The following is a 16,959-nucleotide window of genomic DNA, read 5'->3' on the forward strand; positions in this document are numbered from 1 at the left end:
TCCAAGCGACCACCTGTCGCCAACCGTGTCATGACGGTCATGAGAGTCAGCAATGACGCAAAATGTCTGTGCTTCCCGCTTACTCTAAGCGGGTCCGCGGAGGAATGGTTCAAGAAACTGGAACCAGGATCCGTGGGCTGTTGGAACAAGTTACAGACCAACTTCCGGAGACAGTTTGTCGCCGCAAGAAAGGTCAACCTGGAGGTCTGTGCCTCGACTAACATCAAGCAGCTGCCTACAGAGACCTTAAAGAACTATATAAAGAGGTTCTGAGAGGAAGCCTCGAAGACCAAGAAAGTTGATGACGGACAACAGCTTGCCCTTCTCAAGGCAGACATCCGTACAGGGACTCCATTCTGGAACGAGCTATAACAGGAAGGAGCTGCAAACCTTCAGGACTTCTAGAAAAGAGTCCAAAAATACATCAACCTTGAAGAGGCCCAATTAGTGGCCTATGGAGGATACTATCCCACCGGGATAGCAGGGTACATGCCCGGAGCCCAGACGTCGGGTACTGTCCCGACCGCGGCTCCACCAATGAGCGACATACAATTCTCTGCTACTCCCGGATACAGTCAGGGCCAGGCCTTGGCCCCCGCATCGTCCCATTTTGGAAATCCCTCGGGGATAAATGGACAAGCTCCCTCGCACTCCGCTCCAACCGCCATCCTGGCAGGTCCTTCCCAGGGCTCGAAGAGTAAAAGATCCTCCAAAGGCAGCACCCGAACGGAGGAGAAGCGACAAAAGAGGGGGTACAATCCCCAATACACCCAGTACACGGAGTTGACGGACTCCCAAGAGCGTGTGTACTTTGCTACTAGGCAAAATACGCACTACCAGAGACCACTTCCTCTGTACAAGGATAGCTCCCGGAGGGACCCCAACAAAAGATGGGAGTATCATAACGACATTTGGCACAGCACCAATGAATGCAAAAATCTCAAAAGACGAGATCGAAAACCTAATCCGATTGGGGCACCTCTACGAATGGATCAAGAATCGGCTGCCTCACCTCAATCCAGGTCAGGCGACAGGAGCTTTGCCACAGGAAACACCGGGGGGTGCAATAGGAGTATTGGCTCCAGTTGCTCCCACCGGAGATGCCCAACATATCCCTGGCCTGCCACCCAGACCTAATGGAAGAGTGGCCATGATCTTAGGAGGACCCTATATCGGAGGAACTACCCGCAAAGAATTGAAGCGGTATGCGGGGTCGTGAAGCACAATGAGGTTTGGGAGGTTACTCAACTCCCAGCTCAAAGGCCCCGGCTGATGGATCAACCCATCACATTCACGGAAGAAGATGCCAAGACGGTGCGTTTTCCCCACCATGACCTGTTGGTCATAGAGACCCCCATCGCCAATAAAGTGGTGGCCAGAGTCTTGATTGACAACGGAAGTTCCGTGAATCTACTTTTCAAAGAGGCCTTCACTGCGATAGGCCTGACGGACCGAGACTTCTCACCCAGGGGTTCCCAACTCACGGGGTTTAACGGAACGACACTTATCCCAATGGAGAAAGTGAGACTTCCCGTCACCTTGTGCCCGGATACCCCCCAAAGCACGTTCAAGTACTGCACTTTCGTGATAGTAGACTGCCCAACCGCTTATAACGCGATCCTCGGACGATCGGCCCTGGTAGATTTCGGCCCAGTCACATCCATACGACACTTGTGCTTAAAATTCCCAACCGAGGAAGCTGGAATAGGGACGGTGAGAGGAAATCAGGGGGAGGCGCGACAATGTTACAACGTAGCAACCCACCTGCCCGTACTGATGGTCCGGGAAACCATTGAGCCAGTAATGGCTGAAGAAGATGAGTTGGACCCCCGCGTGGGGTCCGAGAAAATTGTAGAACCGATGGAGGATGTCGAGGAGATATCAGTGTGCGACCTCGACTCCACCAAGGTACTCCGACTAGGAAAAACCCTAGACCCGGAGGAAAAAGAAAAAATAATAAAGACACTGAAGGGCGCCATCGACATTTTTGCATGGCGCCAAGAGGACATGACTGGCATAAGTCCCCACATCATCACCCACGTCCTCAACGTCAACCCGGACATGCCACCAGTCTAGCAAAAGCGACGCCCCCTCGATTCAGTAAAGGCCAAGGCGTTAGAGAAAGAGGTGGATAAGCTTTTAACAAACAGCATGATCCGCGACGTATACTATCCGGAATAGCTAGCCAATCCGGTCCTGGTGCCGAAGCCTAACGGAACCTGGTGAGTCTGTATAGACTTCACCGATCTAAACAAGGCTTGTCCGAAGGACTGTTTCCCTTTGCTCATGATAGATCAGATGGTAGACGCTACTTTTGGATTCAAGCTACTATCCTTCATGAACGCGTACGCCAGGTACAACCAGATGAAGATGCACAAAGCGGTTCAGGACCGATAAGGGGGTATACTGCTACCTGGTCATGCCTTTCAGACTGAAGAACACTGGTGCGACCTACCAAAGAATGGTCAACCGGATGTTCAAAGGCCTCTTAAGGCGAAACTGTTGGGTTTTATGCCCTAAATAAAACTCATTTCAATATAATCAGATTTACTTATTAATATAGATCAGAAATAACATTTAATGTTGCATGGTTCACATGATTTATTTCATGATTATATGTACATAATGTATAAATTCATCTGAAACCCTTTTCACATACTTGATCCTGTTTATTGTGCCGTCAACACATTGGAAAGTAAACATGACTATGTGAATAAAGTTTCCTAGATTTATCAGACACAGGGTTTTACTGATATGATAATCTACAACAAGAGTTTACTTGTATTTGGAGAAATACTATGTTCTTTCCAGAACATTGGTTAAAGTAAAGCTCAGGTTGGATGCATGGAGTATGCATCGGAAGGGACCGATATTGAACTTTGACTTAGATTTAATTAAACATACCGTAAAATCTATTCAAGTCAATATCGCCTAGTTGATCCTAGATCAAATGATCTTAATCCTGTTATGATTAGGCTCAATCTTGAAAGGCTATTCGTGTTCCTTGAATTGTTAGTTAAGCCTACTTTTAGGTCAGGGTGATATGTACTTTTTGGGAACACGGTAGTGCAATTGAGTGGGAGCGCTAGCATAAACATGGAATCTATAGCTTCTATCTTGCGAATAGTAAGCAAAGGATGATCTCCTTCGAGCTTGACCAAACAAAAATAAATGGTGGAGATCTCATTTCATATAAGCTGAAATATCATTTATACGGGGTCAAGTGTTTTAAGGATAAAATACATAGTAGGGTGTTACGGTAATTTAATCCCTTTACTGTGTAGATCATTCATATAGAGGATAATTGATCACATTAGGATTATAACAATGGATAACTAATGATGTGTCTATATGGTGGAACATATAGAGTATTCTATATACTGAGAGTGCAATTCTAAGTTCTATGCGTGGATTCAACGAAGAATTAATAAGTTAGTGAATTTTAGTGCTAAATTCTTGATCTACTTATTGGAAGCTCGGTTATATAGACCCATGGTCCCCCCACTAGTTGAGATAATATTGCTTGTAAGACTCATGTAATTGGTTTTGATTAATCAATTATAATTCACAAATTAGACTATGTCTATTTGTGAAATTTTCACTAAGTAAGGGCGAAATTGTAAAGAAAGAGTTTATAGGGGCATATTTGTTAATTATGATACTTTGTATGGTTCAATTAATAAATATGATAAATGACAATATTATTTAATAATTATTTATAGTTATTAAATAGTTAGAATTGGCATTTAAATGGTTGAATTAGGAAATTGACATTTTTGAGAAAATCAGATACAAAAGGTGTTAAAATTGCAAAATTGCAAAACCCAAGGCCCAATCCACTAAGGCATGGACGACCACATATTGTGTGTATTTTAAGTTGATTTTTTCATTATTTTAATGCCATATAATTCAAATCTAACCCTAGTGGAATGCTATAAATAGATAGTGAAGGCTTCAGGAAAAAAAGACTTTTCTCCTGACACTTTCTGAATCAGAAAAACTGAGCCTTCTCTCTCCCTATCTTTAGCTGCCACTTCTTCTTTCTCTTCCTTTGAATTTCGAACTACCTTAGTGTATGAGTAGTGCCCACACACATCAAGTGATACCTCAATCATAGTGAGGAAGATCGTGAAGAAAGATCATCAGCAAAGGAGTTTCAGCATCAAAGATTCAGAGAAAGAGATCCAGGTTCAGATATTGATAATGCTCGCTACGTAAAGGAATCAAGGGCTAGATATCTGAACGGAAGGAGTCATATTATTCCGCTGCACCCAATGTAAGGTTTCCTAAACTTTATATGTGTTTATTTCATCGTTTTAGAAAGTTCTTATTTAGGATGTTAATAAACATACTTGTGAGTAGATCTAAGATCCTGGTAAAATAATTTCCAACAGAAACATGGAGGTGTACGTAGACGACATGCTCGTCAAGTCTAAAGCATGTAGTAGCCATGCGGACGACTTGGAAGAGTGTTTCGAGGTAGTCCAGAGATACGGAATGAAGCTCAAACCAAAAAAATGCACCTTTAGGGTCAAATCAAGAAAGTTCCTGGGCTTCATCGTCAGCCAGAGGGGGATTGAGGCAAACCCAGAAAAAATTCAAGCTCTCCTGAGCATGCCATCCCCCAAGAAGCATAAAGACGTGCAGAGCCTAACCGGAAAGGTTGCTGCCCTGAGCCGTTTTATCTCCCAATCTACAGACAAGTGCATTCCCTTCTTCAACATATTGAAGAAGTGCCAAAAATTTGAATGGTCGGACGAGTGCGAGGAGGCATTCAAAAAGTTGAAAGAACACATGGCCAAGCCTCCAATCCTGTCAAAACCCGTTCTTGGAGAGGACCTGTTCCTATATTTGGCCGTCTCCGAGCACGCGGTCAGCGCTGCCCTAGTCTGGGAAGAAGAGAAAACTCAACATCTCGTGTACTACGTCAGCAAGCGCATGATAGGGGCAGAGACACGATACCCCATCATCGAAAAATTAGTTTTCTGCCTCCTGATGGCCTCAAGAAAATTAAGGTCGTACTTCCAAGCACACCCAATCAAAGTATTGACCAATCACCCGCTCCGACAAGTCTTGCAAAAGCCAGAGGAGTCCGGACGGCTCCTCAAATGGGCAATAGAGTTAAGTCAATTTGACTTACACTACATACCCCGCATCTCCATAAAAGGGCAAGCCTTGGCAGACTTCATCACCGAATGTAATGAATCTGAGGCAACCGCAAATGCGCCGATACCATCGGTCCCCACATGGAGTGTATTTGTGGACAAAGCCTCCCATGAAAACGGATCCGGAGCAGGGGTTGCAATGATCTCCCTGACCGGAATTCGACTCTAGGCAGCCCTACGGTTCGACTTCTCAGCTTCAAACAACGAAGCCGAATATGAAGCCTTGATAGCAGGACTGAGGTTAGCAAAGGCCGTGGGGGCCAAAAGAGTAGAAGTCTACAACGACTCTCAACTGGTTGTAAACCAGATATCGGGAGAGTATCAAACACGTGGCAAGCGAATGGCCGCATATGTAACAATAGTCCAGGAACTGCTCCACGAGTTCACGGACTACAAAGTAGAAAGAATCCCTCGGGAAAAGAACGCTCACGCGGACTGTCTGGCTAAGTTAGCTTTAGACAGTGAAATTAAAGGACTGGGGGTAGTACCCGTGGAACGCTTGGCAGAGCCAAGCATCAAAATAAAAGAGGCCATAGTAACGGTTGGGCAAGAACCCAACTGGATGGTCCCCATCATAGAATACATAACAAAAGGTGAGTTGCCCCAAGAAAGGGCACTGTCTAGAAAGATCCAATACCAGGCTCATCGTTATGTAATGATGGATAAAATTCTCTACCGAAGAAGACTCATCATGCCTTATTTAAGGTGTGTATCGGACCCTGAAGCTAGGCAAATTATGCTAGAGGTCCACGAAGAGTTCTGTGGAGATCATACAGGAGGACCCAGTCTCTCAAAGAAAATATTGAGACAGAGATACTTCTGGCCAACAATGAAAAAAGATTGCATAGACTACGTCCAAAAGTGTGATTCGTGCCAAAGGTTTGCGAACATACCGAGAGCTCCTCCCAATGAAATTACCCTAATGACTAGTCCCTGGCCCTTTGCGGTCTGGGGAATAGATCTTATTGGGTCCCTGCCAACAGGAAAGGGAGGAGTAAAGTATGCAATAGTAGCAGTAGACTACTTCACCAAATGGACGGAGGCCGAGCCCATGAAGACTATAATTGCTAAGAAAAGCACTAGACTTTGTTATCAAAAACATAGTGTGTCGATATGGCTTGCCTCACAAAATAGTCTCTGACAATGGAAAGCAATTCGATTGCGAAGAGTTCACTGAATTCTGCAACCAACACGGAGTCGTAAAAAGCTTCTCCGCGGTGGCAAGGCCGCAAACAAACGGACAAGCAGAAGCAGTCAACAAAATTCTAAAGGTCACCTTAAAGAAAAAGTTGCTGGCCTGCAAAAACAACTGGCCCGAAGAGTTGCCAAGAGTGTTATGGCCCTACCGGACGACCCTAAGAACCACGACCGGCCACTCGCCTTTCTCAATGGCGTACGGTTGTGAAGCGATGGTCCCGATAGAAACGTTATTCCCGTCCCACAGGAGAATAACTTACGATCCAGCTACAAACCAAGCTTTATTACAAGAAGCGCTAGATCAAGTTGAAGAACTCCGGGACGAGTCACAAATACGAATGGCAGCTTATCAAAAGAACGTGACCAAATATTTTAACTCCAAAGTTAAAAACAGAAAATTCGATATTGGGGATATGGTCTTAAGAAGAGTCTTCCCAGCCACCCAAGAATCCGGAGTGGGGGTACTTGGGCCAAATTGGGAAGGACCATATGAAATCGAGGACGAAATCGGTTCAGGCACTTATAAGCTAAAAAGGATGGATGGAACCATTCTGCCAAGGGCCTGGAACGCCGATCGCCTCCGAAAATATTACCAATAGTCCAAAAGTGTAACTTAGGCTTTGTTTAAAGGGTTTGTACCGTCTAAGTGTATGCAGCCTTTGTATTTTAAATAAAACTAAATGCCTTAAAAAAAGTTTTCATACCACTCAGGGGGGTACTAAGGCATACCACACGGACAGACGAAAAAACAGGGCAAAAGTAAAACATTCTGACCCAAAGGGCAGGTCCAAAAAGAAAAAAGAGTATGCACCAAAAAAGAGCATATGTATAAACATCCTGACCCAAAGAGCAGGTCCAAAAAGAAAAAAGAGTATGCACCAAAAAAGAGCATATGTATAAACATCCTGACCCAAAGGGCAGGTCCAAAAAGAAAAAATATGTGCATCAAAAAGGATCATATATATATATAGAAATCCTGGCCCTAAGGACAGGTCAAAAAAAATATACATATACAAAAGGCCCGGGGACAGGCCTTAACCATTGTTTCCCCCTAAAAAATAAAACAGCTATTAAATAAAGATTGTCTTAAATAAAAGCAAGCTAGCTGTAAACAAATAAAAAAGAGATAAGAAAAATTTGGGTTTTAATGGGTTGGATTCGGACGGCCTAGTCTATGCGAGGAGGAAGGCGAGGACCAATGCGCGCCTCTAGCATTGCGTCAAGCTTCTTCTTCTTCTCCCGGAATTTGGCAATCATCTCCGTAGGTTTTGGGTAGAAGTCAAGCTTGATACTCTGGCCATTTATTGACTAGGCCATGTAGACGCCATCATCGAAGCGCTTGATGCAACAGCTGCAGGAGATAGGAGAAAGGAGCTCATCTTTCTTAGCCTTCTTCAAGGCTTGGTCTTTAAAGTCCTTAAGCTCCTTCAGCTCCACGGCCAAGTTAGCCCTGGACTCCAAGTCCGCTTGGTGCAGTTCCTCTAAGGATCTCACCTTGGCGGCCATTTTGTATAAGGCCTCCCTAGTTTCCCGGAGCTCGCGTTTGGCCTTGGCGACAGCCTCGCCCTCCGCCCTCAATGCTTCCCGGTGCTTCACTTCCAGCCTATCCCTCAAAAGGACCTCCTCTCGAATCATCGCCTCCGCTTGGGCTTCCCTTTGCTTAGCCTCTTCCTCGAACTTGGCCTTAGGAAGGGCCTCCTGCCGCGCAGCCTCCTCTTGGAACGCCCGCCTTTCAGCAGACAGGTCCTGCAGGATCTTCACGACTTCGTCTATGCCCCCAAATTCAAACAAGATGAAGCCGTGATTAATTATGTTTTCGTAAAGGCGGCCGGCCTCTGCAGCAAGCTGGAAAAGGAAGCAAGAATGAGTAAAGGCCTTTAAGCAAAATAATGAGAAAAGAAGTAAATCAAAGAATACTTACCGCGGCCAAGGAGTGGCTGAGATCCTGAGCTTGAAAGATGGAGTTCAAGGATGCACAAGCAGCGTACCGCTTAGGCGCACACCGGGTTAGCTGGGAGACATACTCGCCGGTCATCTCCGCGGCAAAAGGAGCCAAAGTAGGCCCGAGAAAACGATTGAACCAGTCCGTGAGGGGGTCAAGGTTGAGATCCCACGAGTTCTGGAAGTTCTCCTCGTCAAGGGAATTTTGCACCTCCGTTTGCAAAACCCTCCTCAAGGCCTCCACCTTAGCATGCCCCCGGGAGTACTCGTCAAGGGCATAATTGTACTTGGCTATCCGAAGCTCCTGCCTCGCCTCATCTCCGGGAATCGGAGTCAGCACAATGCTGGGAGGCACTGTGAATTCCTCCACCTCGGGAGGGATCCTGGAATCTTGGCTCGGGGCCGGAGTGTCCACCCTCCGCGGCCGTTTAGGTGTCTCCTCAGCTATCATCTTGCCTTTGCGCTTGCAGACCAGAGCAACCTCTTGCTCTTCTTCACCTTCTTCAACTTCCCTAGGAAGAGCCCATTGCTCTTCTTGACCTTCTTTAGCTTTCTCAGGAAGTACCTATATAAAAGAGCTTTCAATAAGCAGATCTAGAATTTACCAAGTAAATTCTCTAACTTATTAATTCCTCGTTGAACTACTATAGAACTTGGAATTGCACTCTCAGTTATATAGAATGCTCTATATATGTTCCACGATATAGATACACTATTACTTATCCATTGTTATAATCCCAATAAATAATGATCCTCTATAGATGATTTACATTGCATAGGGATAAAATTACCGTTACACCCTTTCAATGTATTTTATCCTTAAAATACTTAGCCACCTATAAATGATATTTTAGTGAACTAACATAATCACTAAAATGGGGGCTCTATCATTTATATTTATTTAGCCAAGCTCGAAGGAAATCATCATTTTACTTCTATGTCTGGATAGAAGTTATAGATTCCATATCTATGATTAGCGCTCCCACTCAATTGTACTATCGTGTTTCCAAAATGTACGCATCACCCGGACCAAAAGGTAGGCTTAACTAACAAATCAAAGAACACAAATAACACTCTTGAGATCAAACCTAACCATGTCAGGATTGAGATCATTTGATATAGGATCAACTAGGTGATATTGAATTGAACAGATATTACAGTAAAATTATCATATCTAGTTCAAATTTAATATCGGTCACTTCCGATGCATACTCCATACATCCAACCCAAGCTTACTTTAACCAATGCCCTGGAAAGGACATAGCACTTATCCAATGTGCAAGTAAACTACATTGTAGATTATCATATCAGTTAAACCATTTGTACTGATAAATCTAAGAATATATTTAATCACACAATATTGTTTACTTTCTACTGTGTTGACAACACAATAAATAAGAATATCAGTGTGATAAGGGTTTGGATGAATTTATTAATCAAATAAGTAAATAAATGATCACGAACCAAATAACACATTAAACAAATAAAAAAATTAAATTTGTTTATTTATTGATAATTGAATAGAAAATATTACATTGATATAGATTTTTATTTAGGGCACAAGGCCCAACACACATGGTGTTGAAGGGTTAACAAAAGTAGTTCTACATAGTGAAGAGGAACCAAGCTAAAAAAAAATAAAATTAAATGGAGCAAGGAAGCAAATATACTTCTGATAAGTACATGGCTTAATACATTTAAGGATGTTGTTGTGGTAACTGACCAAACTTTTGCAAATTACTCAAATTACTTCAACGCCCACTACAAAGATGATCAACAAAGAACTGAAAAGCAATGATAAAACCATTGGAGCAAGAAGAATCATCAGGTGGCACGTTTCATGGGTGTTACAAGAGAGTACAACAAGCACATCACAATGGTTGGTTTGATGAGCAAATTATTGAGAATGAACATGAGATGTACAAGTCTGAAAAATAACAATTCAAATATTAACCTTGTAGACTGTTAATGATTGTTAAAAGATAAGCTGAAATGTAATGCAATGTACCAATCTGAAGGTTTAAGAGAGCAAAGGTGTCAAGATCAGGAGCATATACTTCATCATCTAATGCAAACATCAATGATCACAAAGTTTGTGAAAGTGTCCTATTGGCCAAAAGGTAGCAAAGAGAAATGGAAAGGGAAAGCAAATCTACTTGGTGAATTATGAGTTAGAGAATTTACTTGGTGAATTCTAGATCTATTTATTGAAAGCTCGGTTATATAGGCCCATGGTCCCCTCAACTAATACTGCTTGCAGACTCAGTTAATTGATTTAAGTTAATCAATTATAATTCTAAAATTAGACTATGTCTTATTTATGAATTTTCACTAAGCAAGGGCTTAATTGTGAAGAAAAGAGGCTTAGGGGGTCAATTTGTTAATTAAGAGACTTTGTATAGTCTAATTAATAAATTACATAAATGACAATTTTATTTAGTAATTAATTATAATTATTAAATAAATAGTTTTTGTATTTATAGGATTGAATTGGAAAATATGGTATTATTGAAAAGAAGAATAAGTGGTTGAAATAAAGTGGTAAAATTGTAACTAGAGATTGGTCTTATTAAGTGTACGACCAAGAAGTGAATTTCGCCCAATATTTTATTCTTTTTTAATCCATATAATTCAGCCCTAATAAGCCATAGTTGAAACACTATAAAAGGAACATGATGCTCTCATCTCATCCTCTTGACAACTTGTCAACTAATGTCAACTTGACTATTCAACCAACCTAGATGAGAGAGTTCCTTCCTTAGTGATTTCTCACCTCCTTCATTGTTCTTCCATATTCGAACATTGAGTGAATGAGTACCGTGCCCACACATAGCAAGTCAAGTACTCAATCATAGTGAGTAAGACGGTGGTAACCAAACCCGAAGGAGAGAAAGAGATCCAGGTTCAGATCTTGATAATGCTCTGCTACAGAAAGGAATCAAGGGCTAGAGATCTTGAACGGAAGGAGTCATTATATTCCGCTGCAATCAATGTAAGGTTTTCTTAAACCCTTATGTGTTTATTTTCATTGTTTTAGAGAATTCATATTTAGGATGTTAATTCAACATACTTGTTTTTGAATAAAATCGTCAAACTTTATTTAACTCCAATCATTCATGATTACAAAAAGCAAATCGGTAGACACCTCATTGCTCAAAAGAGTACGATCAGCGACAAAATAGGAAGCTCGAGCTAACGAATGAGCAACTATATTTGCAGACCGTCTAATAAAAATAACAGAAACACCACTCAATTGTTCTAAAAACATTTTACAATCAAAAACAATACTCCCAAAATATGACAATAAAGGAAGATCACTCCTAATTGCTTGAACCACAGATAGACAATCCGTTTCAACAACCGCCCCTTGCCAATCTTGTTGTTTTATCCAACTTAAGGCCTCCCTAACCCCCATTGCCTCCGCCAATTCAGGAGTTACAATCCCTGCCCGACACCTTGTAATAGCCTCAACAAAATGACCATTAGCATCTCTAGCCACACAAACAAAGCTATAAGTGCCATTGCTGTCAAAAATTGCAGCATCAATATTGACTTTAATGGTGTTTGCAGCAGGCCTGGACCAAGCTGAATGCCCATCTTTTGTTGTGAGATAAGCAGCTGTAGGAACAAGCATTCGGTCTTGAGCTTCGCACCAGTTGGAGAGAGTATTCTTGGCCAAAAAGACAACAGCAGCTGCTGTCGAAGAAGTGTCCGACCACACCAGATCGTTTCTGGTCTTCCAAACAGCCCAACAAAGCACTGCAACATCCGCTAACTGATCTTTATCTAATTGCAGAAACATGGCTTCCAACCAACCCGCAAAAGAGGTCACGGCTGGGACAGTTTTCTTCAAACCAGCAAGCTCCCAACAACTATTAGCGAAAGGACAATCAACCAAACAATGGTAAGGAGTTTCAGCATGAATCACACACCTTGGACAGCTATGATTAACTTGAACATGTTTAGTCCGCAAACGTGTTTTAGTAGGAAGACAACCCGAAGCCGCACGCCAAACTAGATCTTTGACTTTAGGAGGAACATACAACTTCCAAATACCCTTCCAAATTGCAGAATTACTTTGTTGAGACACCCCATTCTTAGAAAATTGTAACTGCTTATATGTTGATTTAACTGAAAAATGCCCGATTTTTTCCCAGCACCAAAACCATTCATCAGCACTTCGACTTAAAGATAAGGGAATACTAAGGATTAAATTAGCGTCCCTGTCATTGAACAAATCACAAACCAAGTCGACATCCTAGGCAACATCTTCAGTAGACATTAACACATTTACAGTTTGATTTACTAACGCCGGATGAGAGGAGGAGACTCTCGGATCAACTTGGTCAGGCAGCCACGGGTCCAAGAGAATATTAACAGTTGAACCATCCCCAATACGACACCTAACCCCACTACGAACGATCTCCTGAGTTTCCATAATGCTACGCCAATCTGCGGATAGAAAACTACCACTTCTATAATAACGAGCTTTGAAGATACGACTCACCAAGGAATCAGGCTGACTTAATAAACGCCAACCTTGTTTGCTAAGGAGGCTCAAGTTAAAATCTCGCAGATTTCTAAACCCCATTCCACCCTTAGACTTATGTACTGTTAACTTCTCCCAACTCTTCCAATGTATCCCTTTATTATTCTTTGTTGAAGCTTGCCACCAGAATTTGCACATTAGTTGCTCCATTTCCTGACAAGTTTCCACCGGTAAAAGGAAAACATTCATGGCATAGCTTGGTAAAGATTGAGCCACACTTTTAATTAGCAACTCTTTCCCTGCTTTAGAAAAAAAATTTCCTTCCCAGCTCTGAATTCTTTTCCTCATTTTATCTTTTAAGAAACCAAGCATTGAAGTCTTATTGCGGCCCAAAGTGTTTGGAAGGCCCAGATAAAAGCTATTCTCCCCAGCTTCAGCAATGCCCATCAAAGAACAAATTGTATGTTTGACATTCGGGGTTGTATTTGGACTGAAGAAAATAGTGGACTTCTGATGATTGACTTGCTGACCCGAGGCTTCTTGAAAACATTGTAAGAGTTCCATCACATTTCTAGCACCCTCCTCTGTCGCTTGACAATAGATATAACTATCATCTGCAAAAAGCATATGAGACACCAAAGGAGCCTCCCTTGCAACTCTACAACCTCTGATTCTGCCTCTTCTCTCATAATCATTCAACAATGCCGAGAATCCTTCAGAACACAAGATGAAGAGATAAGGTGACAATGGATCGCCTTGCCTTAAACCTCTAGTTGGTACAATCGGCCCTACTTCTTGTCCCCCAGCAACAAACTTATAAGAAACTGAGCAAACACATTTCAATAGAAGCCGAATACAATGTTCTTGAAATCCTAACTTTCTCAACATAGCTTCCAAAAAACCCCCACTCAATTCTATCACACGCCTTACTCATGTCCAGTTTCAAAGCCATGAAGCCTTGCTTACCTTTTTGCTTCCGCTTAAGATAATGCATAATCTCATACGAAACCAAAATATTGTCAGTAATAAGGCATCCTGGTAAGAAAGCACTCTGAGTCTCAGAAATAACACTGGGGAGACATCCCTTCAATCTATTTGCCAAAACTTTTGACGCAATCTTATAAAGAACATTACATAAGGCAATAGGTCGCAAATCACTCATGCTTTCGGGGTGAGTCTTTTTCGGGATTAAAACAATATTAGTATGGATTAAGTGATCAGGAAACTCACCGACACTGAAGAAGTGTTGGACCATACTTGTGACATCCTTTCCCACAATATCCCAATGCTTTTGGTAAAACCCGGGCTTGAAACCATCCGGACCTTGAGATTTATCTAGGTGCATTTGAAAAAGAGCTTTCCTCACTTCGGCCTCCTCAACAGGAAGTAACATATCCCTGTTTTGATCTTCCGAAACAATGCCCCGAACACAATCAATGACACGCTGCCAATTCGGATTTGAAGTAGAAATAACTCCGTGTAGTACTTTGCCATCACATTTCGAAGACCACTATCCCAATCGACCCAAGTGCCATCATCATTCTTTAAACACACAATTTGATTGGTACGCTTCCTACTACTTGCACATGAGTGAAAGTATTTGGTGTTTTGATCCCCGGCTTGTAACCACAACTGTTTCGACCTTTGCCTCCAATAAATTTCCTTCTTAGAGAGGACTTCGAAAAGTTGAGATTGTGTCTCTTTGTACGTTGAAATGGACTCTGAGTCTCTTCTACCCTTCAGTCTCTTGAGAATCTTATTGCACCGGTTAATCTTATTGTTGAAATTGCCCGTGATATCTTTTCCCCAAACACCAAGAGCCGTGCTACAAGAACTCAATTTCTTATCCAAAGACTCATGCGGCTCCATATCCCAATTATCTTGAACAATCATACGACACATAGGCTCCCGAGACCATGCATTTTCGAAACGGAACTTCTTTTGAGTTGGGACATGTTTACTTACAGCAAGATCAATCCAAATAGGACAATGGTCCGAAACCGAGACCTCAACCTAAATACAGTGAATATTCTCAACCTTTTATCCTTAAAACACTTAGATACCTATAAATGATATTTCAGTGAATTAATATAATCACTGAAATGAGTACTCAATCATTTATCTCTGTTAAGTCAAGCTCGAAGGAAAATATCATTTGACTTCTATATCCAGATTGAAGATATAGATTTTGTATCTATGATTAGCGCTCCCACTCAATTGAACTAAATGTCCTTAATCACGAGAAGATCCATTGGTTGACTTTAACGAATAGATTGAAGAACACAAATAATACAATTGAACTAGAACCTAACCATCTTAGGATGAGATCATTTGATTAAAGATCAACTAGGTAATATTGAATTGAACAGATATTACGGTAAATTTATCATATATAGTTCAAGTTCAATATCGGTCCCTTCCAATGCATACTCCATACATTCAACCCAAGCTTACTTTAACTAATAAATACCCTGGAAATGACATAACACTTATCCAAGTAAACTACGTTGTAGATTATCCTATCAGTTAAACCCTGTGTACTGATAAATCATAGGAATACATTTAATCACACAATCTTGATTACTTTCTACTGTGTTGACAACACAATAAACAAGAATATTAGTGCGATAAGAATTTGGATGAATTTATAAATCAAATAAGTAAATAAATGATCACATGAACCAAATAACACATTAAACAAGTAATGAAATTAAATCTACTTCTTTATTGATAATTGAATAGAAAAAAAATTAAATTAAATTAGGGTTTTATTTAGGGCACAAACCTTAACAATTAATTGATGTTACAATTTTAAATTAAATCTTATTTATTATAATTCTGCCTTGTTTGGTTAAAAATTCAGCTATCACCTTTCAAACAAAAAATTGTAACACCAAAACTTGTTGAATTGTATCATTTTGAAAATAAATGAAGTATTTTCTGACATGTTTTAATTTCACACTGCAAACTGCAAAGTTTGATTTGAAAGATACTAAAGAGGGTTTATGAAATTATTTTTTTTTTTTGTCATCAAACAATATTGTTGAAGCTGAAAAGCCTACAAATATGAGTTGTCCCATAGCTATATACATGTAAATCTTAACAATAATTTACGGACCTTATACTAAAATGATTTAATTGTACATATATATAAGAGTGAATGGTCTTGATCTAAAATAAATGCCCATATCAATAATATCGACATTATAACTTGTTGAATAATGTATTGACTGTGTCACTTTCAAAGTTCCAATCTTTCATTTTTCTTTGCTAGGGTTTAATATGTCCATGTAAACCAACAATTTGATATGTTACTGAAAAATAAAACATAAAAAATCGATAAAAATGGATGTTAAATATTAAAAAAAAGTATTAATTACCTTTTTTTTAGAAGATGTAACTTCTACAATAGAAATAAAATAAAATGTAACTCCTTGTAACTTGAAAATTCGGTTATTATTTTTATTATTAATTATCTTTGCGTAGAATCATAATTAGTTATTATGTGACAAATTATGTTTGACAATTGAAACTGATAATAATAATTAAAAGATATATAATAATAATAACTAAGTTTGACCTTATTCTATTTACTATATTACTTATATATAAATGAAAAATAATTAATAATATTATATTTATAAGGTTGGGATTCAACTTAAGGCATGAATCTTACCAATTAAGTAAAGAAGACACCCCTCATTTCTGTGTTTGAAAAGTCTTGCATCAAGTTTTTTCAGTGTAAAGTTTATAATTAAAACTTAAAACTACTATGTAATTTAAAATGAATAGTAATATTAATTGTTCAGGTAACTCATCTATTTTTATTTTAACTAATAATTTGTTGGAGATATAGATGAATATGGTCCACAGATAATATGTAAAGACATTGTACTTGAGAAAAATATACTTAATTTTGTATGTAGCTATAGCTAGAATATGATATGATAGATAAAGTATACCTATATATGTATAGCCTTCCGTGTTATAGTGTGAATTTTTATTTTAATTATTATTTACTAAAAGATGTCTTATTGGTATTTTTTATTTTTTATTTTTTATTTTTTAAAAAGATGTCTTATTGGTGTGTACCATTATATATAAATTCTAGACTTTGTCTTACTATACTACGAATATCTCTCTCATTAGAGAGAGAAAATATCTTAA

General features: G+C 40.1%; 1 protein-coding gene across 1 annotated transcript in view; it reads left to right on the plus strand.

The window, feature by feature from the left end:
• The window catches only part of LOC115716778 (bax inhibitor 1), a 45,608-nt gene extending 30,462 nt beyond the window's left edge, over positions 1 to 15,146 (plus strand). The window contains exon 6 of the mRNA XM_061115901.1: positions 15,066 to 15,146. Within this exon, the coding sequence (XP_060971884.1) occupies positions 15,066 to 15,131 (66 nt within the window). The 3' untranslated portion in view covers positions 15,132 to 15,146. The remainder of the gene's footprint in view (positions 1 to 15,065) is intronic.
• The last annotated feature ends 1,813 nt before the right edge of the window (positions 15,147 to 16,959 follow it).

This window comes from Cannabis sativa, chromosome 5 (assembly GCF_029168945.1).
Source record: "Cannabis sativa cultivar Pink pepper isolate KNU-18-1 chromosome 5, ASM2916894v1, whole genome shotgun sequence".
Classification (NCBI taxonomy): Eukaryota; Viridiplantae; Streptophyta; class Magnoliopsida; order Rosales; family Cannabaceae; genus Cannabis; species Cannabis sativa.